The sequence below is a fragment of the Mycotypha africana genome (genome assembly GCF_025528875.1).
Source record: "Mycotypha africana strain NRRL 2978 chromosome Unknown BDF20scaffold_4, whole genome shotgun sequence".
Classification (NCBI taxonomy): domain Eukaryota; kingdom Fungi; phylum Mucoromycota; class Mucoromycetes; order Mucorales; family Mycotyphaceae; genus Mycotypha; species Mycotypha africana.
The window spans coordinates 112,905-137,915 of record NW_026515728.1 but is presented as its reverse complement, the minus strand read 5'-3'; the positions used below and the strand labels follow the sequence as shown (position 1 = coordinate 137,915).

At 37.7% G+C, this 25,011-nt stretch overlaps 8 protein-coding genes across 8 annotated transcripts; 6 read left to right on the top strand and 2 right to left on the bottom strand.

Annotated features, from left to right (window-relative positions):
* Positions 1-1,795: 1,795 nt before the first annotated feature.
* BDF20DRAFT_834331 (uncharacterized protein) lies at positions 1,796-2,543 on the top strand (the record flags this gene model as incomplete). The annotated part of the gene is made up of 3 exons (XM_053078727.1): positions 1,796-1,833; positions 2,049-2,289; positions 2,325-2,543. 3 exons carry the CDS (start codon positions 1,796-1,798, stop codon positions 2,541-2,543), a joined length of 498 nt encoding a protein of 165 aa, XP_052936858.1.
* A 1,992-nt stretch (positions 2,544-4,535) lies between these two features.
* BDF20DRAFT_796618 (uncharacterized protein) lies at positions 4,536-4,685 on the top strand (the record flags this gene model as incomplete). Its single annotated transcript, XM_053076281.1, has 1 exon — positions 4,536-4,685. A coding segment is annotated over one exon (150 nt), but the record flags the coding sequence as incomplete, so codon positions are not given.
* Positions 4,686-6,421: 1,736 nt separating this feature from the next.
* Positions 6,422-8,343, bottom strand: BDF20DRAFT_911904 (PIN domain-like protein; the record flags this gene model as incomplete). Its single annotated transcript, XM_053083895.1, has 5 exons — positions 6,422-6,661; positions 6,727-7,629; positions 7,742-7,865; positions 7,953-8,072; positions 8,180-8,343. The coding sequence occupies 5 exons, from the start codon at positions 8,341-8,343 to the stop codon at positions 6,422-6,424; spliced, it is 1,551 nt and encodes a 516-aa protein (XP_052936856.1).
* Positions 8,344-10,807: 2,464 nt separating this feature from the next.
* BDF20DRAFT_862236 (uncharacterized protein) lies at positions 10,808-14,758 on the top strand. Its single transcript, XM_053080605.1, has 6 exons — positions 10,808-11,310; positions 11,370-11,506; positions 11,572-12,220; positions 12,295-12,427; positions 12,500-14,390; positions 14,473-14,758. Exons 1-5 carry the CDS (start codon positions 11,205-11,207, stop codon positions 14,355-14,357), a joined length of 2,883 nt encoding a protein of 960 aa, XP_052936855.1. The 5' UTR covers positions 10,808-11,204; the 3' UTR covers positions 14,358-14,390; positions 14,473-14,758.
* A 411-nt stretch (positions 14,759-15,169) lies between these two features.
* BDF20DRAFT_818533 (uncharacterized protein) lies at positions 15,170-16,173 on the top strand (the record flags this gene model as incomplete). The annotated part of the gene is made up of 3 exons (XM_053077379.1): positions 15,170-15,364; positions 15,432-15,577; positions 15,639-16,173. The coding sequence occupies 3 exons, from the start codon at positions 15,170-15,172 to the stop codon at positions 16,171-16,173; spliced, it is 876 nt and encodes a 291-aa protein (XP_052936854.1).
* A 668-nt stretch (positions 16,174-16,841) lies between these two features.
* On the top strand, positions 16,842-17,579 carry BDF20DRAFT_911901 (uncharacterized protein; the record flags this gene model as incomplete). The annotated part of the gene is made up of 2 exons (XM_053083894.1): positions 16,842-17,343; positions 17,425-17,579. The coding sequence occupies 2 exons, from the start codon at positions 16,842-16,844 to the stop codon at positions 17,577-17,579; spliced, it is 657 nt and encodes a 218-aa protein (XP_052936853.1).
* Positions 17,580-17,711: 132 nt separating this feature from the next.
* BDF20DRAFT_911900 (NDE1, mitochondrial external NADH dehydrogenase) lies at positions 17,712-20,359 on the bottom strand (the record flags this gene model as incomplete). Its single annotated transcript, XM_053083893.1, has 16 exons — positions 17,712-17,754; positions 17,844-18,075; positions 18,145-18,177; positions 18,241-18,362; positions 18,437-18,530; positions 18,622-18,678; positions 18,756-18,945; positions 19,015-19,100; positions 19,167-19,322; positions 19,390-19,529; positions 19,623-19,655; positions 19,715-19,775; positions 19,840-19,854; positions 19,926-19,943; positions 20,028-20,075; positions 20,143-20,359. The coding sequence occupies 16 exons, from the start codon at positions 20,357-20,359 to the stop codon at positions 17,712-17,714; spliced, it is 1,545 nt and encodes a 514-aa protein (XP_052936852.1).
* A 2,428-nt stretch (positions 20,360-22,787) lies between these two features.
* Positions 22,788-24,431, top strand: BDF20DRAFT_911899 (uncharacterized protein; the record flags this gene model as incomplete). The annotated part of the gene is made up of 1 exon (XM_053083892.1): positions 22,788-24,431. The coding sequence occupies one exon, from the start codon at positions 22,788-22,790 to the stop codon at positions 24,429-24,431; it is 1,644 nt and encodes a 547-aa protein (XP_052936851.1).
* Positions 24,432-25,011: the final 580 nt, after the last annotated feature.

The following is a 25,011-nucleotide window of genomic DNA, read 5'->3' as shown; positions in this document are numbered from 1 at the left end:
CCAAAAAAAACGATGGATTGTTTGACCACCAATTGAATGGGCTGCAATGCCGGTAGGTGCAAGCACGTAGTGTAGGTTCATATGCTTATTGCATGCGGTTAAGTTCTCCCACTAGACTGCTTTAATCTTCTACTTCATTTCAGGGGTCAGAATTTTCGACTGGAGTACCTGCACTACGATGATTGGTAACGAAGCCTCTTTATTGCATAGGTCCTGCTTATTAGACAATAAAATGTCTGCTTCACCTAACATTTATTAGTTTGACCTTCTGTTTATCCGCACCCTTTCCCTTACTTATTGTTCCTATTTTTTGGTTCAAGAAACCCTGAGCGCATGTTTATTTCTGTTGATGGTGGTTACTTTACGCGATAACCAATGCAGAACTTGAGTATTCTATTTACAAGTCCCAGGTCCGATATACATCAAATACAAGGCTTGCTTCCACTGCTTGGCATAATAACGTGAATGCAAACAGCGATTGCAAGACTTCGGTATGTGTTCTCTTGATGTTCCCGTCTTTACTGACGATGCTTTATATGTATGCAAATAAACTAAAAATAGCAAAGTTTTCCTGAATAAACAAAATGAAGATTTCCGAAAAATTTTTGTTGGCACCTGTGCGTCTAAAAAATCGCACGAGGAAGAAAGATTAAATGCTGAGCGTGCCTGTCGATTATGTAGTTTTCAACATTTGTTCAAAATCTGATAAGAAGATATTGGATGAATTATCCCCATTGCTCAAACACGTTAGATACATGTGTGCACGTTGCACGGTTGCTCATTGATATTACCCAAGACGTGAATTTGGTCCTCAGCATTTTCAATGATGCCGCCTCTACCGTATCAGAGAAATATTATGGAACTTATCAGAAAGATAAAACTCCATTCTGCCGTTTTTGGTCATGACTGTTCTTACCCTTATCAGAACAAAAGTATCGGTCATTCGTCATGATAAACTCTTGGTGATTGCCTATCTCAAATCTAAAGTTTATGCATTGCCGTTTTCCGTAAAAACCTCAGTAAAGTATTTATGAGAGAATGATAAAGAGTGTAAAAAATTTTCCTCAGCGGTGGCTCATTTACTCGGTCCACCAAAGGATATACAGCGTCATGGTATATTTGTTTTATGGATCACGGTCAAATATACTTCTAATTTAGGATATACCAACATAGAATAGGAAAAAGGTTTCATAAAGTTTTACACGAATCATTGCCCTTAGCACTTTTATAAACTAAGCAGAATAAAAACATGACTCCATATGCGAAGCATGTCGATTCACTGCATCAGTATTGGCTGCAGTGGTAGAAGGAGAAGAATCCAGACGAGAGGAGAACTAAGCAGATACGCAACATTACTCTCCAAAAGGAAACCGTAAGGAATCCTGTCATCAGCCATTTTTTTTTGAATATGCGTGCCTAGTCCGTTACGGTTGCCAATCCGTAAGAAAAATTAACAGCTATATTCAAAGTCTAGATGCAATAGAAATCTTCCGTTTGGTTTGCACGTCCTTTTAATACTCTTCAGCCACAGGTCTTTTATAGCCTCTTCGTTTGCTAAATATATACAATTGCGTATCGTTTAAACATCATTTTAAGCTTCTTAACTTCATACAGCTTAATGTATTCTTCTACAATGATATTCAGCTTTAATATTGATTTATGTGCAGCTTTTAAAGAGTCAACCTGGTCTTTATTTTGATTACCAAAATCATATAACCAGAGACCGCCTACGGGCAGTTTTCATATTGTAGAATTTGTTTCTAATCATTTCTTCAATACCGTACTATTTGGAGCAATGTCGGAGGAAGTAGCAAAACTACGCGGATCAGAATAGTATTCTTAGATACTTACAGTATTAGCCATGCTCAACAACAAATAGATAGAGTATCAACATCAGCATCGCTTTATGTGAAAGGGTCCTTTTTTTGAAATAATACTCGACAATCAACAATAGGTTGTTCCTGTTTCTTTTAGTATGAGTAGTATCAGTATTGAAAGTACCTTAAATGTTGAATTCTACCTATTATATGTTTCATTGCTTTCGAAAGCACACCAAGTATTCTTAAGAGTTCTACTGATAATGACAAGACGACTCCACAAAGAGAGGTCGTTGCAAAAAGTACTGTAAACGGATTTGCCCCCTTGATATCTGCATATATTCGTCTTACGTGCATAGTAAAGACATTATCAAAAAGCTTTTTTACTCAAGACGACCTTCTGTTTCCTCCTGAACAATGCTTTGTTGTAGTCAGCGAAAGCACTTCTTACCAATATCGCACTTTTTTACACGTAAATACTATCGCGACCTTAAAAAATCACGTCAGTTGCCTTTCTTTCGTATTGTTGGCGAAAAATCTAAGTCACGAACAAGTTACTGTTTCGATCATTTATTTTTGCTTACTGCCTGCTATTTTGAAAAAAGACTTTTCTTTCTTAGGGCTGTCGAGAATTATTCTGCTCCATATCATCGTATAAGCTGCTTGGCACTCGTTCCATACGGCAGTCTTATTAGTGGCGTTGAGGGTCCTGTCCACATACAATAGATAGAAACGAAGTAAATCGTATTCTTGTCATTCAACGAGCTACTGCTCAATTAAATGATAATTGTACACGCAGGATACTTTTCCTTGTAGCTACAAAGAAAGACCTCCATGAAAGATAGTTATGAACTTATTAAAATACACTCAACGGAAGGGTCACTTCTTTCATTTACACTGTGCTAACCGATTGAAACAATTCTTAAGCCAATTTAGCCTTTTTTAAGTTCGCTTTGCATCTATTTGATTTCTGTGCAGACAGTCGCGTGTTTCCGGTCGTTTAGTCGTCATTTTCATTACGTTTAATTCGTGCCAATGAAATGTTTGCATTTTTGCATTTAGCAAATTTCAGAGTAAAAAAAGAAACCAACGTTTTTAAACTTCCCTTAGGAATGCTAACTCAATAAGTGAAAGCAGGATAATAACCTTGCTCAGCTTACTGATGCTGTCTAGATACCAAAGGATTTCCATAGTTTAATAGTCCAAAGGTTCAACAATGCTCGCGTAAAAAGTAAAAAGTAATCATGATATTAGTACACTTATTCACAGACATATTATAAAATGGATATTGCTTCCGGGCGAATGGAAATCACTGAATTTTAAACGACTTTAAATCACGATGTTTCGAAATTGTTGGTGTGACGCACGATGTCAAGGCCGCGCTCATCATTTGATGCAACAATTTACCATAAAGGTAAAGAAAGGCCCTTTTAAGAGACCTAGTATAAGAGCCATTTAGTATTCTCTTCAACCTCTTCCTTACGTTACTTTGTTCTTTTCAACTTTTTTTAACTACACTAATTTATTAGTTAAAGATACTGTCCAATGTATAGCACTCAAAATCCTCAGAAGCATCCACAGCAAAACGACCTAAACCCTTATGCATTCATCATGCCTCTAGCGGCTTCCATTGAGCCGTTGCACAGTACTTCATATATGGATAGAAACAACCTCGCAAACCATGCAAACAACGCTATGTCTCCTCAGTATAGCACAGCATTGAATACAGCATCGGCAGGAGACCTTTGCTTAACTTCTTATAATGAGCACTATGTATATTCCCCTTCAGCAACTGCTCCAACACCGATGCTCAATAATAATACTTCCTATTCTCTTTTCCCAACTACAACGCAACAGCCGCTTGCTAATAATCAAATCCATTCACTGCAAACCTCAATAAATGATTCCTTCTCAGCCATATCATTAGAGATATCATCAAACGCATTCAAAGATATTGACAACAACACCAACAACCCTTCTTTGATAGATTTTGGTTTTGACAGTATATTCATGCCAGACCTGGACGAAACCATGAATAGTCATAGGGACTATTACAACAGTAATGGCATTAATAATGAAGCTGTTAATCCTACATATGCGTCTACCAATGTATTTAACTCTGCAGAGTCCCGTTCCAGTGAATCAAATCATGACGAAGACGATGAAAATGAGGACGAATACCTACTTTCACCAGTTCACTCGCCTTTGCTCAACAATCTTAATTTAAATATGTCAGGTCCAGAACAAGACAATAGAGAGAATCCTACCATAAAAATTAACAATTCAGGAATTCAAAGTCAGCCAGAGAACTTAGCATTAGATAAAGACGATGATAGCGACAGCATCTTTTCTCTTCCTCCAACAGAAGAGGAAGATCCTGAAAATGACGATAATGACAGTCTTTACTCACAACAAGTTTCAATAGTAGATGACACATCTGATTCAGTTTTCGAACCAGATGAAGCAGTAGAGACGCTTCCAGAGTATAATAGACCAAAAAGCATCAGAAGAACAGCTTCTTCGTTATTAACCTCGAATGCCAAGACAGGACCTATTAAAAGTATAGAAACCACAGCGGCCATTACTGCTGCTAATAATAGAAACCTTACGAAACCGAAACGTAACCATAATAAAAGATCTCTATCTTCAACCTCAAAATCATCCATTCATCCTAGTGCTCGCAATCATGCAACTGCTGACGACGGAGCAGTCACCGTTTGTTTCAATTGTGCAACGACAAATACACCTTTATGGAGAAGAAATCCAGAAGGAAAGCCCCTTTGTAATGCATGCGGCCTTTTCTTTAAACTTCATGGCAAAGTGCGACCACTGAGTTTGAAGACTGATGTAATAAAGAAACGAAACAGATTTGCAAACAGCAAGAATGGTACCAAAAACAGGAACAAGAAGACCGCCAAAAAGGTGAAGAAAACAAAAAGATCCGCAGCTTCTTCTGACCTGCGTAGGAGCCGCGATCCGACAATAGCTAATAATTAGAATTCCAAACGAGATGGATTAAGCTATATCAACAACTCTATCTATTTTACCCATGTAAGAACCTGCATATCAAGTGTTCACTCTTTCGACGTTACAACAATATACTATCATACCATGAAGATCCCTTTCCCTCTTGTCTCCCCGTTTTTTGGTTTTTTTCCCCATATATCATGCCATTAACCTCTTTTGCATCGTATTTTTTTTTATAAGTAAACTGCATTGCTCAATAACGAACGTTCTGTTCATAAACAATTCAATCATTCTAGCTTTGCTCTTAAATTTCTTTTGTTTATTGCAGCATGTTCGCTGTGTTCCTTTACCACATTAGCAGGGATGAAGGAAATCGTAAATCTTCATAACTTTCTCTGTGGTTTTCTGAAAGAGGTATCATACGGTACGGAAATAATACAAAGTTTAAAACGATGAAAGAAAACCATTGTATACAGTTAAAAAATGGTATCATAAGTGAGAATACGTAACTACTTCGGTTTTGGGTCTAATCACAGAGTTAATTCCTTCTTTCTTTAACGGTTAGCAGTACCGGAAAACAAGTTATTTGAAACAATATCGTTTTTCGGTAACTGCAGCAACTCATTTACATGTTAAGGGCTTGCACAGTCAATACCTTCGCAGATTTCCTTACTTTTCCCTAAGCGTTCTTTTTCAGTCAGATCGGTAGCATGAGTCACGCCAATTTTTCATGTTTTAACACCCTTGCTTAACTATATATGTATGTAATTTATTTTGAAATGTCTTTGCATTTGGAAAGTACATAGTTTTAGACTGTCAAAAGCTTGATAACGATGTTTCCTTAGGTGGGACCCTGCGGTTGAGCGGGAGACTTTTGACTACCTAAAGAAGGAATATTTGACAATCAACTTCATTTACCGAGCACCTATGTTGTTCTGTATAGATCGATCTTCAACAACCTTAAAAACTACTTGCTATAATTGAATCAGTTATTTTGTGTGTGGAAAAAATGCAAGTGAAACTGTTGTAGGTGCAAATTGAGATTTATGGTTTTGCTCTATAATGCTGAGGAAAGAACACATTGGCTCCAAGCCTATTGACACTATGCAAGGCTGCAACAGATACTTATCATCTACAATTTGGATAGGCTAAATCCAGACCTCAATTATCTATCTTTCCTTTTTAAAGTGATCTTTTGTAGATGAGTTTTTCGTTATAGACGGTATAAATGTTACTGAAAAAATTATAATAGCTTACATAATGGAGTGGGAGAAACGTCGAAGCTTACTCGAAAAAGTAATAGAACAAGGTTTTTACTGAATGGTACGTTAAAACAACAGGACTCAATCTTTAGGTAAACTTCTTACGAAGTTGAGCAACCCATTTTTTCGTAGTACTTATGGTTTCAGTTGAGCATGTCATGTCCATGATTTTTGCATTTATATTGTGGTATAATTATCATCCTTTTCTTTATACAAAATAACAAGTCTTAAAATATTTTGAGAGTAACTAATAAACAAAGCATTTAATAAAGGGTTTTGTAATATTGTCGAGGGTAAATTATGAACAAATACTTAATTGTGAATATCAAAGTATTTAAGTTAAATAATAATGTACGGCAAATATCCACGAAATACTCAATAACAAGTCCTGGTGTAATTTGAGGGTAAATGGCCAACGGGTGATAAAACACGAGGAAAGCGTCTCTGTTTTGGGGTATTTGGTTGCCTAGTAGTGGCCGTGTTTGAGACCAGGGTATCATAGTTGCGAATCTCATCAAGGAGAAGTGAATTTGGGCGTTGATAGATAGAGGCATGAGCTTCTTCTTTTTTGGTGCTCTTTCCGGCATCATTTGATGCTAGATGCGTTCCATGTGGCTAAAGTAAAAGATAGGAAGTCAGCATACAGTAAGTAAATTGAATACTGTCGATAAGCAACTTACATTGATATTTTCTTTAACAGAAAGTAGATATTGTTCCCATGACATGCTTCTTTTAGCATTGCTTGACAGCGCTCTAGAAGTAGTAGCTGATAATACTGCAAGTTCGGGAACAGAACTTTGTTTCAGTCTCTTAGTGTGATCGACTTCTTCAGTATCAGTTGCTTTTCTTTTTGTACTCTTCTTAGGCGATGCTACATGGCCAGGAGATGCTGAAGTGGAGTAACCAATTGTGGCGTTTTCAGAAATACTGAGAGAAGAAACCGTGGTAGACTGCTCACAAGTTGCAGTAATGGAGGCAGATGATAAGGTAAGAGTTGCACTGCTTCTTATAACCTTATTGACACGTAAAAGAGAAAGATCAGAAGGGACTGGTTTATGGCCAAGGATAAGAAGGTCTGTATCTGAAATATTGTCAGGAACAGGATTCAATCGAACATAATCTTTTGCATCAGGATCGTAAACCCATTGGTACAGAAAGCCCAGTTCTGCTTGGTAGAATTTGTTGCGATAATCCTTAGGAAAGCCACGCGGTTGCTTGTATTGGATGAGATCGATAACTTCATCAGTATCTTTGCCATCTTTGAAAAAACTTATGGCTGATTTTATGCCAATGCCACGCACAGAAGGAAGGTAGTCACAGCCAGACAGAATGCAAGCTTGACGAAAGGTAGTTGGATTCAAGTGATCTAACTGCAAATGGTTGCGGAAAATATCGTCAAATTTGATTTGTTTGCCATTGCCTTCGCGATCAATCTTGAAGATCACGTTAGAACAGCCAAAAGCTAAATGGTCAGAGTCTTGGGTGATAACGGCATCCACTTTGTTTGTTTTCATGAGAAAGGTAAGTTGTGCATCCGCTTCGTAAGGAGCTACAATACATTGAATTTTTTCCCGTTGTAAATTCTATATGAAAAGAGAATTAGTCTGCGTTACACTGCAGAAATATTACAGCTGTTTATGCTTAAATTAAGAATTGGTGAGGGGCACGCAAAAACAGCGTTAGAACGATAAGTACCATAATAACACCGGACAACATTGCTGTTGTGATAGAACTAGCTTGACGATAACTTTTGTTTGCTTCAGTAAACTTGCCCTGGAGATATAACTGTTCTGCTTTGAATAATGCCTCTGTACGCTTCCTATCATCAGGATATAGCAAAAGCAAACCAAGGAGTTAAATCGACATATACCTTAGAGAAGTTTTTTGAAACTATATTGCATTTTACATGCTTCTATCCCTATCTGTGTCTGCTTTTAAAGGTAAGGGAAGTCCATCAAAGACAACAATAGGGGTAACTTCATAATGCTTTAGTAAATTAATATAAAACATGATGAATTTGGTCTGACTGCAAAGGTTGGCCAAACCAAAAAAAAGAAAAAAAAAAAAAAATTTATGAATTATTTTTGTCGTTGCTGGCTTATGAGATGAGAGTAGACTGATGTCAAAACTTACGATTCGACTTCTTCACCTTTCTTGTAGTCTGTATAAGTCAGTGCGTAAGCACCGCGATGAAGGAAACCATGACCATCAAGAGCAACTGTTTTGCCTTTGAGCTTGCTGATATGAATATCAGTGGTAACAGGTGCAAGAACTGACAAGAGATTTTGTATACCCATATTAGTCAAAGGTAATCAAATAATAATGAGTTTTATGGATACAAGAATCTGTAACTTATATAACTAAGGATATATTGTACTAAGCGCAAACGAAGTATGGAATATCTGAAAAAAATAAAATAAAATTGAAAGTAGTTTGTTGTTGCAGAGATAAAAAGTGAAAAGAAAATTTGAAATGGGAGTGTTCTATTTAAAAGGGCGGTTTGTTTCGTGTGCCTATCCTTTTTATTTACAGCGTGTAACGAACGCGGTGGACCTCGTGATAAAGGTCGCTGATCATGAAGCAACAAGTTGGATATGAGCGCTCTGCAATTCTGATGCAGCAATTCTGTAACAGTGTTTGTTGTTTGTGGTGTAGTAAATAGACTTTTTTTTTGTAAGGTTAAAATTTTTAAAAGCTTGTTTTTTGCACTTCATTATGGCAATAGATTGCTTCTTCTTCAATAACGTATATAAGCACCATACAAAGTTTGTTTGCTTCTCTTAGGATAGAGTAATCATCATTGTAAGCGTATCTCCTCAAATCGCAGTACACTGAATGGGTATGGAGAAAAAAAAAGAACTCCTGCATTAGCAAGCAGATAAGAAGGGCCCAACACAAAATCTTCTTCTGTTGTTGTTTGTGTAAGCTTTGAGTTGCACCTTAATCCTCACTCCTATCTTCCCTTAACTTTCGTGCGATTGCGTTTTAAGTGATCGTTTTATTAACACGCAAAATGACTGCAAATGGACATGAATAATCATAACGATATTGACTGGACTGGTTTGACTGTAGGTTAGGGAGAAAAAAGGAAGAGATGGAGTTGGTCCTTCAATATTTTTGAAAGCCACAGTACAAATGAGGCTAAATGACTCCAATATTCATCGCCCAAGATTGAGTTTATTCTATTTTATGTCATCTGGCTAAAGCAACACCAGCTACTTCTTATTGGTGATAGGATCTCCATTCTGTTTAAACCTGACGCTACGTTTATTCTTTTACATTTTAGAACTCGTCACTGTAGATTCATTCTTCTATTCATTTGTTGTTATCTAATTTAGCGATGTTAGTAACACTGATGTTTTGTATTGTCTTACACGGTAGCCAACCTGATTCCTGTTCGGCTTTTCACACCAATGGAACCTATCAATGCCAGCCTTCTAACGAGGCTGTATCTACACTTGTCGTTACCTGAAAGTGATATATTCATCCGAGCATGAGTCTTTACGATCGTTTTACCGTATAATGATTGTAAGCTGTGGCAAATCATGAATTCTAATCGTTAGCCCAGCAAAATAGACTAAGACCAAACAATCACCATGCTTCACTGATTCCAAATACAACAACACATCTGCACTGGATAAGGTTGAGTGTTAATTTTTGGCTTCGATCTGTACTTTGTATACTTTGTGTATCTCAGTTGTACCGTCGTTCTCCTTCCAATTCCAATTCAAAAAATTGGAGTAGCTGAATCATTTACATGAATGAGTATGCACTGCTTCGTAAGTATTGTTTATGATTTGGCATGATTTGACGAATATTCCTATCATCATTGTTGATTATAGCAGCAGGTCATTGGCAAACAAAAACAGCAATTTCATCTCCGTTAGCAATCCTAGATAGTATATAGCTGCATATCGACGCTATGGAGTCATCTACAAGAAAATACACTGGTGACGCCTATTTCCTTGATTCTGTTCGTCGAGTTTAGCAAGGTAAGTATTTTTCACAACATGCACAACGTGGTAATTGGTTAATTTCTTTGTGAGTTGAAGGATCAAGGTAACGGCGGTAGTACTTTTGTTTACTGTTGTGGATATGAGGTGTGATGTTTGTGTTTCTGATTGATGAGGCGAGTTGGATTTGCATTTTAAACACACAAATTGTAACCTGAAGACTGATAAGCTTTCGTGAATTGGTCTCATTTCCTTTGTAAGTACCAACTAATTTATCTTGCAAGCAATTTTCTTCTGCCTTACTTTGGTTCATTTTTGGTTACAGTTGGTGCTGTCTTTTCTATATCTGTGATCATGGTTCGCAAAAACGACGCACAGAGTCATGTTCCTCAAAAATATCAATAAGCGAGACGTTGAAAAATCACTGTAAAAGTACTGTTCGTGTGAAACATTTGAAGACATCTAATTTTGTTTAGCGAGAATACCTATTAACATTTTCATTTCTTCAGCGGACGATATTGTTGTTGTTTAGTAGCTATTTTTCCGGGGAACAAGTTATTGATGTGATTTGCAAGGACTATTTGAATTCTTCTTCGTTGACGTTGTCTTCTTCCTTTCATAGCTGATTTTGTAACAATTGTCTCGCAGCTTTAAAGAAGTCGTGTAGAATAGTTGGCATCATTGTTCTTTCAACATTTAATACTTTTGTAGCTAAGGAGGGAACAACCTTTATCGCATAACTTATGTTCACAGGACCATCTGAAACAAACAAATTTGCTGCTCAGGCTGAAATGAAATAAAATCAATTCCCGTATCCTTTTCAATTTTCCTGAATCCAACAAAAACGGGCGAGCTTTGCTTTTTGTTCCTATTCTAAAGGGATATAATGATAAGCTACGAACCCTTACTACACTGTTGAATAAGAAAATTGCTCTGAAAGAAAGAACCATGCTCAGATTTCTGGGAACATTGTTACATGTGGAAGCCATTAAATTTTTTATCTGTAGCTTGGCGTGTATACACTTATTCTTTTCTATAAAGGTCAATTCCAAAAATTGAGCCCAAAAAAATCACCCATCAAAAACTCTTTTTTAATCGATTCATTTTGGCACACACTCACACATACACACACAGCTTCTTTCATTCCTATTCATAACCTTGTTAGCATTTCTATTTATTTACATTTTCTACTATTATTCTTTCCTATGAAAAAGGATAACCAGCAACCAAAACAAGTTGTTTGGTCTTCGCAAAATGTGTCGAGTTGGCTGATTGCAAACGGATGGAGTTTTCTTGTAGAGGTATTCAAAGGTAAATCAACAAGATTGGATATAACTTGACTACTTTTGTATATTAAAGGAGCATTCCAGATTATAATATACAATACGATCGCTTCTTAAACCTCACACTTGAAAACGTGAATGAGCTGTTAAAAAATACGAGTGTACCGACCACAGAGAAACAGAGACTTATATTTTCAATACAGAAGCTAAAAGCAGAGGATAAAGTATAGTAGATCTATACGTCGTTTGCATTTGAGTGCAAAAGCTAATGTTTATTTCTAATTGTTAGGCTTTTAGTTTCCAGCCTCAGCAGCATCTGCTCATCAGACCGCGTATTGCCATTCCAGCGCATAACAATTATCAGCCGTACAAACAGAATCGAAAATCAGATTCAATACTTAATTCAGCTGGAACTATTAATACTACACCAACCAGTACAAATACACCTACATCTACTACCTCTACCAATACTAATAGCAGCAGCCCTAACAACCTTCATACACTTACCCTTAATCCTAATCATATTGCCAATAATTACCATTTTGATATCACCCAATATATACCCAAAAGAACATCTTCTAACGAAACAAATGTATCAAAGATGCTTGAAAATTTTCACCCTACCACTAATCTCAACGCAACCTCGGCACACCACCATTCTCATCATCATCACCATAGCAATCATAAGAATAAACCAAAAAGTCCTCGTGCTATTAATGCAACCGATCCAGAAATCCTTAGTAAATTATTTGGGAAAAGATTACCAGTACCACAGGACAGAAGAATCCAAGTGACTTTGGATGCAGATACATTCATCCGTTTATGGATCAGTTACACGAGTAATGCAATAGACATTAAGAGAGCCGTTTTGAAAAAGTTATCTATTGATGCCGAGCCGAGTTATTTCCATTTTTTCCATGAAAATGGACTAAATTCAAGTAAGTAGCTTTGGTTAAGATGTAAGATGATAAGTATGTATTATTCATTATCTATCTTGACTCCTCTCATTTAGCTGTTCCGCTGAATGACGATGAATTAGTTTACATCTGTCGAACATCGGACGATAACAGGACAAATCATATACTAGTAGTACCCTTAGAAGGGTATACTCTTGTCCGCCAGCATTATCAGCAGCAGAATAATGTGTAAGTTAAATTTGAGTTGCTATAATGTATTTCATCGTTTAATAACTTACATATTCGCTTAAATATAATAAGTTACAGTGTCCGCTATATATTGACGCAGACGAGTCCAGCACCAAGTCCGATATCCTCCTCATCCATCACAGGTATCCAATTAACAGATCCAGAGACTCCTAGAGAGGATGACATTCATTATCGCAAACAACATAACAACCTGTCTATTTCGAGATCTAACCAGCAAAACGCGCCGACTACCCCAATAACAGCATTATCCTCCGCCGATCTATGGGCTACACCTCTCTCGACAATCAGCAATGATACCAGAAGATTTTCTTCTAGCTCCTCAGCTTCATCCACTTTACGACCCAATACGTCTCATCATCAAAATGCAGGGAGCAATATACAATATTTATGGCCAGTAGGGGAACAACGCACAGAACATACCACACCAACAACTGATGACCCATCCTTTATGTTCGAGGGAATATCACTTTATGATCCACCTACACCAGTCAATGACCAGAGCGTCCATCATGAGTTACCTACTTCAGCTGAACCTACGGGTGGTAGTAGTAGCAGTAGTACTTTTGGTAACTCTAAAGAGGATGCGCCACCTTCTGACAACGCATTAGGCACAGAAGAGCCAAAGGATAAAATAGCTATGGCGTTTGAAAGACCATCTATCGAACGGCTTTACAGAGATATTGATAAATACTTACCTGGACACGATTTGGATAAAGAAATTATTGTTGATAATCTACAGCAACCTGTGGAGGTCAACCCATCCTCGACAGCGGCCACTCATTCAATCCCTCTCTCTGCTATCAATAACAGAAGATTAGTGCCTCATCGTCAATCTGTTCGTGTTGTTGCAAAGGAAGCGCATCGGCGATGGAAGCAGGCTACGCAACATGTCAAAACAGTCAATGCTTTAGTTAGACGAAAATCAACAAAAATGTGGGATCGACCTGTTGAGCGAGTAAAGCCGGGTGAAGAGGGGCGCATCGTAATTCCACCAACAGCGGCCGCGCCGAATAATACCCCTCATATTGAGCAAAACGACATCGATGTGAATGATAACAATAATACCCTACAAACTGCACCCACGAACGCCACAACAAGCCCAACCGACACACTGACAGCAGATGGTGTCACACCGACGAAAATGCAATGGATGAGAGGCAACCTTATTGGGCGAGGATCTTTTGGCCGCGTTTATCACGCTCTTAACATTGCTACGGGTGAATGGATCGTCGTCAAACAAGTAGATGCCGCCGTCACTCAGTCTGATCAGCGAAATGCTGATCTCAAGGCTGCTTCCGACGCTCTTTATCGAGAGATTCAACTCCTCAAAGATCTCGATCACGAAAATATCGTCCAATATCTTGGCTATGATTCAAATGTAGAAGAAGGTCATATCTATATATTTTTAGAGTATGTGCCTGGTGGCAGTATATCTAGCCTTCTCAACCAATATCAATACTTTGATGAGCCGTTAACGAAATTCTTCACGCGTCAAATCTTACAGGGCCTCAAATATCTCCACGATCGTCATATTCTACATCGTGATATCAAAGGAGGCAATGTATTAATAGATCAGAATGGTGTTTGTAAAATCACAGATTTCGGATTGTCGAAGAATCAACAACACGATAGCAGCCATGGTGCGTATGATCCCTACTCCAACCATTCTCAAATGAAAGGAACACTTTACTGGATGGCGCCGGAAGTCCTAACGAATCATTACAGTGCAAAAGTAGATGTATGGAGCTTAGGATGCACAGTTTTAGAAATGATTACGGGAGAGCATCCTTGGATGGAATTGACGACGCTGGCGGCATTGTATCAAATCGGACTACATAATGCACCAGCGATACCTGATCACATTTCAGACGAAGCCAAGGACTTTTTACAATTATGCTTAAAAATGTAAGTTTTTCTGTGACAAGCAAAAGACGACCCCCATGTAAAAAAACAAAAAAAATACCTGAAGCACTGGGTCCAGACTAATATTTCTTTTTTTTTCGTTTCATTTAATATCACTATAGAAAACCAGAAGATAGACCTACCGCCACAGAACTACTACAGCATCCTTTCGTTCAGCCAGATCCAAGCTTTGATTTTAAAGAATCGCTCAAACAGCAGAAAACGAAATCAAGCTGAAAAATCGGAAATTGTTCACTCAATTCTTTTATATTACCATTGTCCATCTCCCACCCCACAATCTCAAAACCCCTTTTTTATGTCGGACTTCTATCATTTGTCTTAAATCCAAGACATTGCGTACAAAACAAAACAATAACTTATTTATTTTACTTTTTTGTTTTTCTATTAAAAACACTTTAAAGATTCTCTATTTTGCCAATATCTCCCTTGATTTTGCTTTCTTTTTTTGGGACTTCTGACAGCTCGTCCGTAACCACGAAGGAAGTCTTCTTTTATATATATCACGTGTAACGCGTGTAACAATAGACATTTATCTGATCTGTGCCATTGGCCCGCACAAGAAACAATCTAATTGTAGGATTTGTTCGTCCGATATAAAAAAGAAGAAAGCATCCTCTTTTTTTCCTTTTTCTCCTTAACCTTAGAATTTCTGTCCTTCTTGGCGGATTTGGCCACTGTAGATACGTATATAAAACTTCAGACAGCATCTAGTGCAAAGGGATCTCAGTTACCCGAATAAAAGCATAGATAAAGATGGAACAGATTTTGAATCAAAACATTAACCATCTCAATGCAACAATGGCAACAGCGGCCACGCCCTTGGAGATGAATTGGCTCGAGATGAAGTGGGAACAAATGTATGAAGGACGTAATCCACTCATCGTTACTGGTGTATTTTCCTTTTTAATGCACGAGTTCGTTTATTTTGGCCGCTTTATACCATTCTTAATATGCGACTTCATTCCTTACTTCCAACAATACAAATTACAGGAGGTAAGTAGCGAATATCAATTGCCGCTTTAGATTTGTCTTTTCACTGAAAGTGTGTTATTTGTCTCAGGCTAAAATCAACACAAATGAAGATTATTGGAAATGCACCAAAAAAGTACTCTATGCCCACTTCGTTTTCGAAGGTCCCTTAATATTCTTATTTCATCCATTTGCTACCATTCTGGGTATGAAAGTTTCTGCCCCTTTTCCCGCTTGGTAAGTCAAGTATCTATAGGCAAGTTGATGCATCTTTCTTACTCAAATGTATTTCTTTTAGGCAACAAATGTTGACGCAAATCGTCATCTTTTTCATTTTTGAGGATTTTTTTCATTACCACATGCATCGTTTCATGCATTGGCCACCATTTTACAAGAAGGTTCACAAAGTGCATCATGAGTATGCTGCCCCTTTTGGTATTGCCGCTGAATATGCTCATCCTATTGAAACAATGATATTGGGTTTCGGTACAGTTGGAGGGCCTTTACTTTATCACGCTGCTACTACTTTTGTGTTTAAAACTGATCCTTCTTGGGGATTACATCTTATTACCATGTTGGCTTGGATTGTGTTGCGCTTGTTCCAAGCTATTGATGCTCACTCTGGCTATGATTTTCCTTGGTCATTGTGCCATTGGGTACCTTTTTGGGCTGGTGCTGAGCATCATGATTACCATCATCAAGCCTTTATCGGTAATTATGCAAGTTCCTTCCGTTGGTGGGATTATCTTTTTGGCACTGATGTCAAGTATAGAGCTTATCGTAAAAGACAGGCAGAAGAGAAACGCAAATTAAAGATGAAGAAAAGTTTATAATTAACCACACCTAATCCAACAATTAATATAACCTACGATGCTACAGCGGTTAGAATAATGAATTTCGCTGTTTATCACCGTTAATATGTATACAGCTACCTAAAAAAACTACATTGCGCAATAATACGCATCAGCAAAACAGTGCCTGAAACCAATGAAGTGCGCATTTTTTTTCCAACCTTATTAACATTCCTATCACTACTCAAAGATAACGATGCAAAATAAAGTTAACTTTTTGGTGTCGGCTATTGAGGCCGAATAATTTTAGGACAAATCATGATCAAATTGAATAAGACTCGTTATCTTTTCTAGTGGTTAGTAACTGTTATTGCAATTAAGGTTGCAAATCCTTTGGAAGCCAAGGAGAGATTTAGTTAATATAAGCCGAGCAATAAAACTGCTGTTGCTGCCTTATTGATCTATCTTTAGCATTAATTACATCGAACCATCCGTTTCGTTTGGTATATCGGCTGTACTGATATCGCTGCTGTTAAGAGCCGATCATTAAATATTTTCGCTGTACAGAATCTATCAGCCGCACGAACGTCTTTACTGCCTGGATTTCAATTTAACGCCAACACTAAGAAAAAAAAAGAAGTTCAGCAGCCCCCGCAATTATGTTCATCTATTTTTTTTTTTTTTTGTTAGTCAGAGAATCGCTTACGATCATGGCAAACATACAATTGACTAAATATTTACTTTTACGATCTGCAAATCTACCTTGGCTTCTAACTAAACCGAAAAGCCTCTCAATATCATTTCCAGCTAATATAGTTTACAATAACACTGCACTGATAACGGCAACAACAACTACTACTACTACAAGGCGTTGTATTCATGTCGGCCCAAATAAGCAATACAACGGTATTCAAACTGCCGCTCATCACTTCAAACAGCAACGTCATATGCCTTATTTTCTTGAATATCTCATGTGGGCTGTATTTGGGTCAGAAGCTCTCCATTTAATTTGGCTCAAAATGGACTATAAAGAGTATAGAGAAAAGACAGCGCATAAAAAGAAAGTGTTAGAAGAATTGATCGAACGTATTGAACAGGGAGAAGTTATAACAGACAGTTTAAGAGAGGAGATCAAGATGGTTTTGTTAAATAAGCACGATAAGCAACATAAATTGACGGCCGAGGATTTTGACGATGAATATTTAGCTAAATGTGAGTATCCTTGTAGCTTGATTACGAGCAAATGGATGATAGCGACAACGAGATACTGACAATACGTCTATCATTATCTAGTGATCGAACAAACTAGTCATGAGACAGTATCATCTACGAGGAACAATGATGCAGATCAGAATATTCACAAAGAAGAGTCAAAATGGCTAGATGAAGATAAGATTGTGAGGGGAGCAGATAAGAAGTCCTCTAAAGAGAAAGCGTTTTTCTTATAGACTTTACGAAAACATGACAGCATATATGGTTATTTATTGTACAATGATAGACTGTAATAGGAAAACAATTGAGCAAATATCTAAAGAATAGCAGTTTTGACCTGTGAAATCATGCAGCAACGTGGAAAAAGACTAGAAGCGGCTGATATCTCTTCCCAGCGTTAATGTTAGGAACCTAATTTTGTATTCCCCAAAAAATAACATGTAAATAAATTCTATCAAAACTGGGTTTCATTATTAACGGTTTATATACTAATAACTTACCAATGATAAGGAATAAGCAACTTGTTACGAATGCTGACACTCTTGCTTAGATACGCCGATCTCCAAAGGAGCCAGGACAAATGGCCTGACATTTTCGCCCAATTGTGAACCGCTGACATATCAATCAAGGCTTCATAGCTACCAATGTAAGCCATCATGCCCTTATTTTTGAATCTGAAGCCTTTTCCATCAGCTTCAGTATAGTCACCAGATTTTGCAATTGCATTGAGAGCTATAAACGTATGCATACACGATCGTCAGCAATTGGCGTTCCGAAATAATTGTGTATGTTACATCTTACCCTTGACTAAATAACCAGCTTTTTGTGAGGCAACTATATGGAGAAACGTTTGAGTAAAATCTCTATTATGTCAATAGTGGATGGATTTTGTTGTACCTTGAGCCGTGGCAGGCAAATCATATTCTTTAATTGTTGCACAATCACCTAAAGCATATATATTATGATAAGGCTGGCTAGTCTCTTTGTTAAGCACCCGCAGAAGACCGTCTGTTTCAATTCTAGATACGAAAGAAATGATATTGAGTAACTTTTGCCTTTCTGACGAATATTGTACGTTAGAAAGCACGCATACCGTTGCCCCGAAGTATCTTTAGCGGCATCCGTAAAAGATTCAACCAAAGGGTTTTGCATCAAGCCGGTGGACCAAACCAACATACCGTACGGAACTAAGTCAATCATTTATTAGATTTATAAGGCGAGTTCAGTTTCAATCAATTACGTGTTTTATCGCAACAAAGAATCAAAAAGTTCACATACCTTTCCCCTCACCCTTAATTACAAGATAATTTTTCTCTACTTTCTCTACTTGGCGCTCTGTAGTATTTGGATGGATTTAGAGAAGAGTTTGCACAGTAAGATTGAGTTTGGGTCAAATTGATGTAGCAAATTACCTGTCTTGATCTGAATTCCTTTACGAGCGAATTTTTTCGAGGCATAGCGTGCAAGGTGGGAATCAAACGAGCTCAGAATAGTAGGCGCAACATCGTATAACGTCATGCGAGTTTTGCCTATTAGGTTAGGATAAAGCCGTGACAAATCGCTTGAAATGAAATCATATAATTCAGCAGAGAACTCAACACCCTAAATTGTACGAAAATGAATATTAGCCATTGTCATATTATATAAATATTGTGCCAACTTTAGGCTTACTGTTGGTCCCCCTCCAACAACAACAAAATGTAATCGGTCTTCTTTTTCTTTATCGTTTAAGCCCGGCTGTGATGCATACTCAAAACCTACGGATGTAATCAAAAGTTAAATAAATATCAACATTTCCTGAGCTTAAAAGGTACATGTTTTACAATCAATCAATCTCTTTCGTATGTTTCTAGCATCATTGACTTCCTTTAAGAAATAAGCATAGTTCTTAACTCCAGGTATTCCAAATGTTTTCGAATAGGCACCAACGGCAATGACTAATTTATCGTACTCCAGAGTAAATTGTTTTTTCACAGGATCTACAAATGATGGGTATGCAATTGTAGTGTTAACCTGCTAACAGAAATGGTCTTTAGTATGTCATACCATCTATATTTGAAGTACAATGAATAATTTGATTTTTTGTATCTATTTTGTCACAATAAGCTTCATAAAAGTTTATATCCTTTGAATATGTTCTAACAGGTTCAGTGATGCATCTTGACTCCAATGTTCCAACTGCTGTACTGCATATGTGGAAGGAATAATTTCTCGAATATTGAGATCAAAAATAACGTTTTCCCAGGCGTGAAATCAAACAAGCAAGATTTCTTCTTTACCTTGCCAATAATGGCGTAAATACGAAATGGTTTCTAGATAAAAGTTATTATATTCAATATACAGTCTGCTTACTATGATGTGAGGCTTTTACCTTGGAGATACTACAGACACATCGTAATCCTTCTTGTTCAAATCCCGAATCAAACGGAAACCTAATAAAGCAAACCGCAGAAAAATTAGAAGGTTTAGATTGAAAAAAAGATGAAGAATCATTACCTGCCCACCCGGATCCTGTATGCATAGCAGATAAATGTTTTTAAGTCTACAGCACAATTTGTATCAAAATCTAGTTTTTCATATACCTAGAATGATAATACGTCCTACGTACAATTTGCATACACAAATTCATGAATGCGATAAGAATTTAAATTTACTGCTATCAAATGTCCACACAGTTTATTTACCTTGCGATTTTCCTAATGTTCTTGTCCGCGTTTGAATAAAATGCTTCACTATACATATACAATACAAAACCTTTAGGAAATCATAACTGTCTGTGCGCCTGTTCGTTTGGTTTACTTTGAAAATTTGATATTCTTAATCGTAAGGTAACATTACTATGTACTGGACTGGTAGTTACAACGGCATGCCTACCGATAACCGCTTGTGTATTCATAGAGGAGGTTGCTGTAGCAGCATGCCTGGTAGTGATCAGTTTGGAAGCTGTTGGATAAAACCTCCATTGCAAACTTGTGGAAAAGTGCTTGTGGTTGTTGGTTATCAATTCGCGAAACATGTTTGTTGAGAACTGTACAGCAAGGTCAGAAAGATAAGAATATTGCAAGGGAAAAAAAGGGTAAAAGCATTGTTTGGAAACAAAGACAGTTCTCGCTGATCATTTATACTTTAACTACGGCAGTCAGGGCTTCAAAATTCTATTGGAGCAAAGTGATAAATTTTCAAAAACACAGATGAACGCATCAACGTGTAATATGTAAAAGTTGCATTCACCTTAAAATGCCAATGAAGATTATAAATTTTATATCGAAAGCCTTTCTGGCTGTTTCAAATCTGGAAGTGTCTCGTTTTTCAAGGGTTTATACTTGAAAATCATATGGGGTTGCTTATTTCAAGGTGTCTCGTGATGTAGCGCAATAAAAAAGATATGGCTTTTTCAAAAAAGGAGGTAGCTTAAGTAGCACACTTATCTAGCTAATCTCACTATACTTTTATCTTAATAATTCATGCTCTCAACACGTTAAGCTGTAGAGCACAGACGCAGCTTAACCTATCTCGTACATTGTTTTCGCTTAACAGAGTCAACAATTCTCGCAGGGGAATACCGGAAACAGTTAAATATCGGAATAAAGTTGCGTCAAATTGAAAACTTCTCATTTCTGGTTTCAATGACAGGCTTACCTATCACGGACACAGCACCATGACAGACATACATTCTGGATTTTGACAAGCAAGGCGACTTCCAATAATTTTTTAGATAGCCTATGTTGTCCGTCTCCACACTTTTGCTAGTTAAATTGTAGTATTTTCGATTTTAATGAAATCAGTGGTATATCTTTGCGTCCCAGCATTTGTAAAAATGCGTGACAAAGCCTTCGAGGGACTTCTGTAATTCTTTTTAGAAAAAAAGTCCTTCTGCAGAAACCGATGGCGCTTGTTGTATCTGACAAAGTAAACCAACGATTAGATAGGAAAAGACAGTTCAATGGTTCACTGAATTACGAATGAAATGTGCGTTTGATTTACTTCAAGTATCAATACAAGTCAACTAACGCTGATACTTAAAGCCAGCTATAAAATGATGTATGCTTCAATTAAAGATTAACTCAGATTAAATGTAAAGTCTTCAGGTACAAGGAACTCTACAAATCTATTAGATTTGTTACCGTTTCAGTTTTTTTTGCTAAATTTAAATTGTATTATGTAGCGGTAAAGGATCAATATTTACCATGTATAGAACAGCGGTTGATCTTTGCGTTAAGCTCAGAAGTGTAAGTGGAAAATGCACGCATTGACTCGATATACATATATATCACTCATCCGTTTGAATGGCTTGACTATAGGACTGTAATCTGTAGATGCTTGTCCTTCTCATCTACAGTCATTTTCAAAAACTAATGGAATGGCCTGATATAGTTCCTGATCTAGTGTATCCTTTATCCTTTCTTTTCTTTGCAGGTTAGACTCCAATAAAGGTATTGTATTTGCTCTCATAGTACGCCTCTTCGTGAGAGAGCAGAAGTACCTTTTGAGTACCAAGCTTTAAAACGTTTCATGTTTATACCAAAAAAAAAAGATGCATTGAGAAACATGCATTTTGTCAGGGAATTTGTTTCTCTCTTTCTAATAAATCAGTTAATCTTATTTCTTCTGTTAAATGGGAAATCTGTTTTCTTTTTTTACGGAAAGTTGCATTCGCTTCTTTTAAATATCAACAGTGCTACAAAAACTTTTAAAGTTAGTTGACATTAGTTCCAAAAGGTAAGCGACATGGTTTTTAATTTGATTGTGATTGGCTGCTATATTGTTTGTTGGCATGAGTGTTTATTGTGTAGAAATAAACTTAATTTTTTTAGACTCTTATTGCAAGAGCAAAGCATCACCTCCTTACATAGAAGCAATTAGCCGCTAATGATCTGCTACAGCGGACAGTAGAAAAGTGGACCTCATTCAAATTTGACGCCATTTTATTGGCCCCCCACATCGATTGTTGATAATTTTTATTTTTCAGGAACGCGTACCTTTTTTTTGTAATAAAAGAGAATGTACGAAAGTATTTTGTCTTTTTTACCTTTCCTTACTACAATGTTCGCATTTACAATATTTCTGTTTTGCCTCTTTGTGACATTTCCTGGTAAAGTAGTATATGCTTTTTTTAGCGCCATGAGTTTTGTGGCCTTTTTTCACTGATATCATCATCGTTTCCTCACGCCACTACAGGTACCGTAGGAATGTTTCTTAGCCTCTGTGCTAGGATTTTTGCCCTTGTCTTTGTTCGCTTTGCTCTTAGTGTATTTTATGCCACGATCTACACCATGTGGTTTATCTTTACTTGCCCTCTGGAGTTTATCAACTATTATGCCACTGAATTGGTTTTTCATTTCTGCTGGTATATTGGCTTCTGTCCTCACGGTCTTTCGATTGAATGGCTTGTGCTCTTTCTATATGGGGTTATGATCGTGCTTGCTTACGGGCTCCTTTTTTGGATGAAAAAGCCTCCACAGCCTCCTTCTACACAGCCGCACTTTCGTAGAGAATTTTTTCATGGCCTGGATTATTTAAGGCGTCGCGAAGAAGAAGAGCGTAAGCGTCGTGCACGTGCTGCTGCTTTTGCCGGCCGTGCCTTCACTGCCTCTGATTCTGGACACTCTGCTATGCCTGCTTCTACGCCTGCGTCTGCTCCTGCTGCTGCTGCTTCCTCTACATTTGCCTCTTCCGTTGTTCGACCTAAAAATCGTTCACCGGTTGTGAGCCGTGTTCTTGGTCGTAGTATCAGTAGTGGTAGTGGTAGTGCTGTTCTCGTAGCTGAAAAGCCTACATTTGCTTCCTCTGTTTCTCAACAATCTTGTTGGTCTCATGCTGCATCTCGTAGTGCTGCTAGTAGTGCTGTTACCGCCCCGGCCATTGTAGCTGCTGATGAAGCACCTGTTATGGTTCAACCTGAGGTCTACCGATTGCCTTCTTTTCCTTCTGTTGCTGTTGCTATTGATGTGCATGAAAGTAGTCCGCAAACTCTTGTTTCAAGCTACAAATATTTTGGCTCTCTCGCAAAAGGCTTTCGACGTAGTGGTCTTCCGCTCATGTTATGTTTGTGGTTACATCGCAATCGACTTTCTTCGGATCGTTGTGCGCGTGTGCTTGCTCGCAAGGGTAAGTTGGCTCGACGTAACCGTATGCATCAACGTTCGATTAGTAAGGACGATGTTATGGATTGGGAATTTACTGGTCCCTGTACAGAAATTCACTTTCCCTCTGGCTCTCCCATGATGATCGATGAAGATTATACCTCTTCGGATTACTTCTCTTCTTGTTCTGTTGGTTGTAATTCTCACGCTGTTTCTCATGAAATAGCTGTTGACATTATATATGAGGAGGATATTATAATGGAAGTGGCTTCACATTCACTTGCTGGTCATGACTCTACTGTTACTACTGCTAGTTGGCCATTGATTTCAGTGAAGAACACTGATACCGCTGTTGTTGTTGTTGATGCCTCATCAGCAGCATCATCAAGTATTAATTCTCTTACTGTGAATGACGTCTGCCCTACTGCTGTATCGACTTCTTCTTGCTCTGCTGAGGTTCGTGCAACAGCTGTGGCTACTCTTGATGCTAGCGTTGATTGTCCTGAAAGCGAATCTGCTCCTCATTGCCCTGGTGATCAAGGTGCCTCTGCCACGGTTGCTTCTTCTTCCTCTTCTGCGCCGGTTCTTCGCGAATGTCTGGTACGTAGCCTTGATCCAGTGGCCTCTTCTAATTCCGTTTCTTTAAAAGAAACGATGACAACAATCACTGCTGCTGCTTCTTCTTCTTCAGCTTCCACTTCTTTAGCTGCCGATTCCTCCGTTCAACAACGGGTTATCGCCGTTCCTCGGTTCAGAAAATCTGCCAGGAAAACACCAACAACAACAACAATAACAACAGCCACAACAGCCGTAGCCGCAGCAACAGCAACTAACACCACCACTACCACTACCATTACTTCCGCCTCCTCCACCACAACAACTGCAACAACATTATCAGCGGGAAATTCTACTGCTAACGCAGCCTCCGATGATGATGATGATGATGAGGATATGATTGCCGAATTGGCACGTGTCATCGACTTGCAGTTCGAAAAGGAGTTGTAAAACAAAATTAAATATGCAGTAATGGTTGAATGGCCGTTACGGGTTTTGGGAGGGATTACTTTTTTACAGTAGGGCATATTTATCTTTTCTTTAATTCTTGTTTTACAGTAAGTTTTTTTTTTTTCTTTTTTTTTTTGCAAAAAAACCTCAAGAAATGATGACTAAATTTGTTTATACTGTTTTTTTTTCTTAGAACTCTTTGTTATAATGAAAGCAAAAATCTGTTTGTTATAATCAAATCAGAAATGAATCAATGGGGCTATGGAGAATTGTACAAACTGCTTTTGGCTCATTGTCTGCCAAAATTCTTCATGCGGGCATATCAAATGGCGGTGATTCAAGCCTTTGTAAGTCGCTCAGTGGTGTATCTCTAACTGTTCTCTGGATTACAGTTACTGTCGAAAGCAAGAAAGAGAGTCTTTCTGTTATTTTATGACTACTCTTCCGTGGTGATTTGCAAAGGCTTCTTTGTTTGATTCTTAGAGAACCATAGATAATCATTCCTCCAAAAAGGTTCTCCTTTTTGTTGTCTCCGTTGTCCATCTCTCTTTAACGACTCAAAAATGCTGAATTAACCAAC

Bases quoted from the DNA above. Each gene is read 5' to 3' on its own strand.
- BDF20DRAFT_862236 (XM_053080605.1), top strand. From the start codon at position 11,205: ATGAAAAAGGATAACCAGCAACCAAAACAAGTTGTTTGGTCTTCGCAA. The intron at 12,221-12,294 runs GTAAGTAGCTTT...CCTCTCATTTAG, and splicing joins TGAAAATGGACTAAATTCAA to CTGTTCCGCTGAATGACGAT. The intron at 12,428-12,499 runs GTAAGTTAAATT...AAATATAATAAG, and splicing joins TATCAGCAGCAGAATAATGT to TTACAGTGTCCGCTATATAT.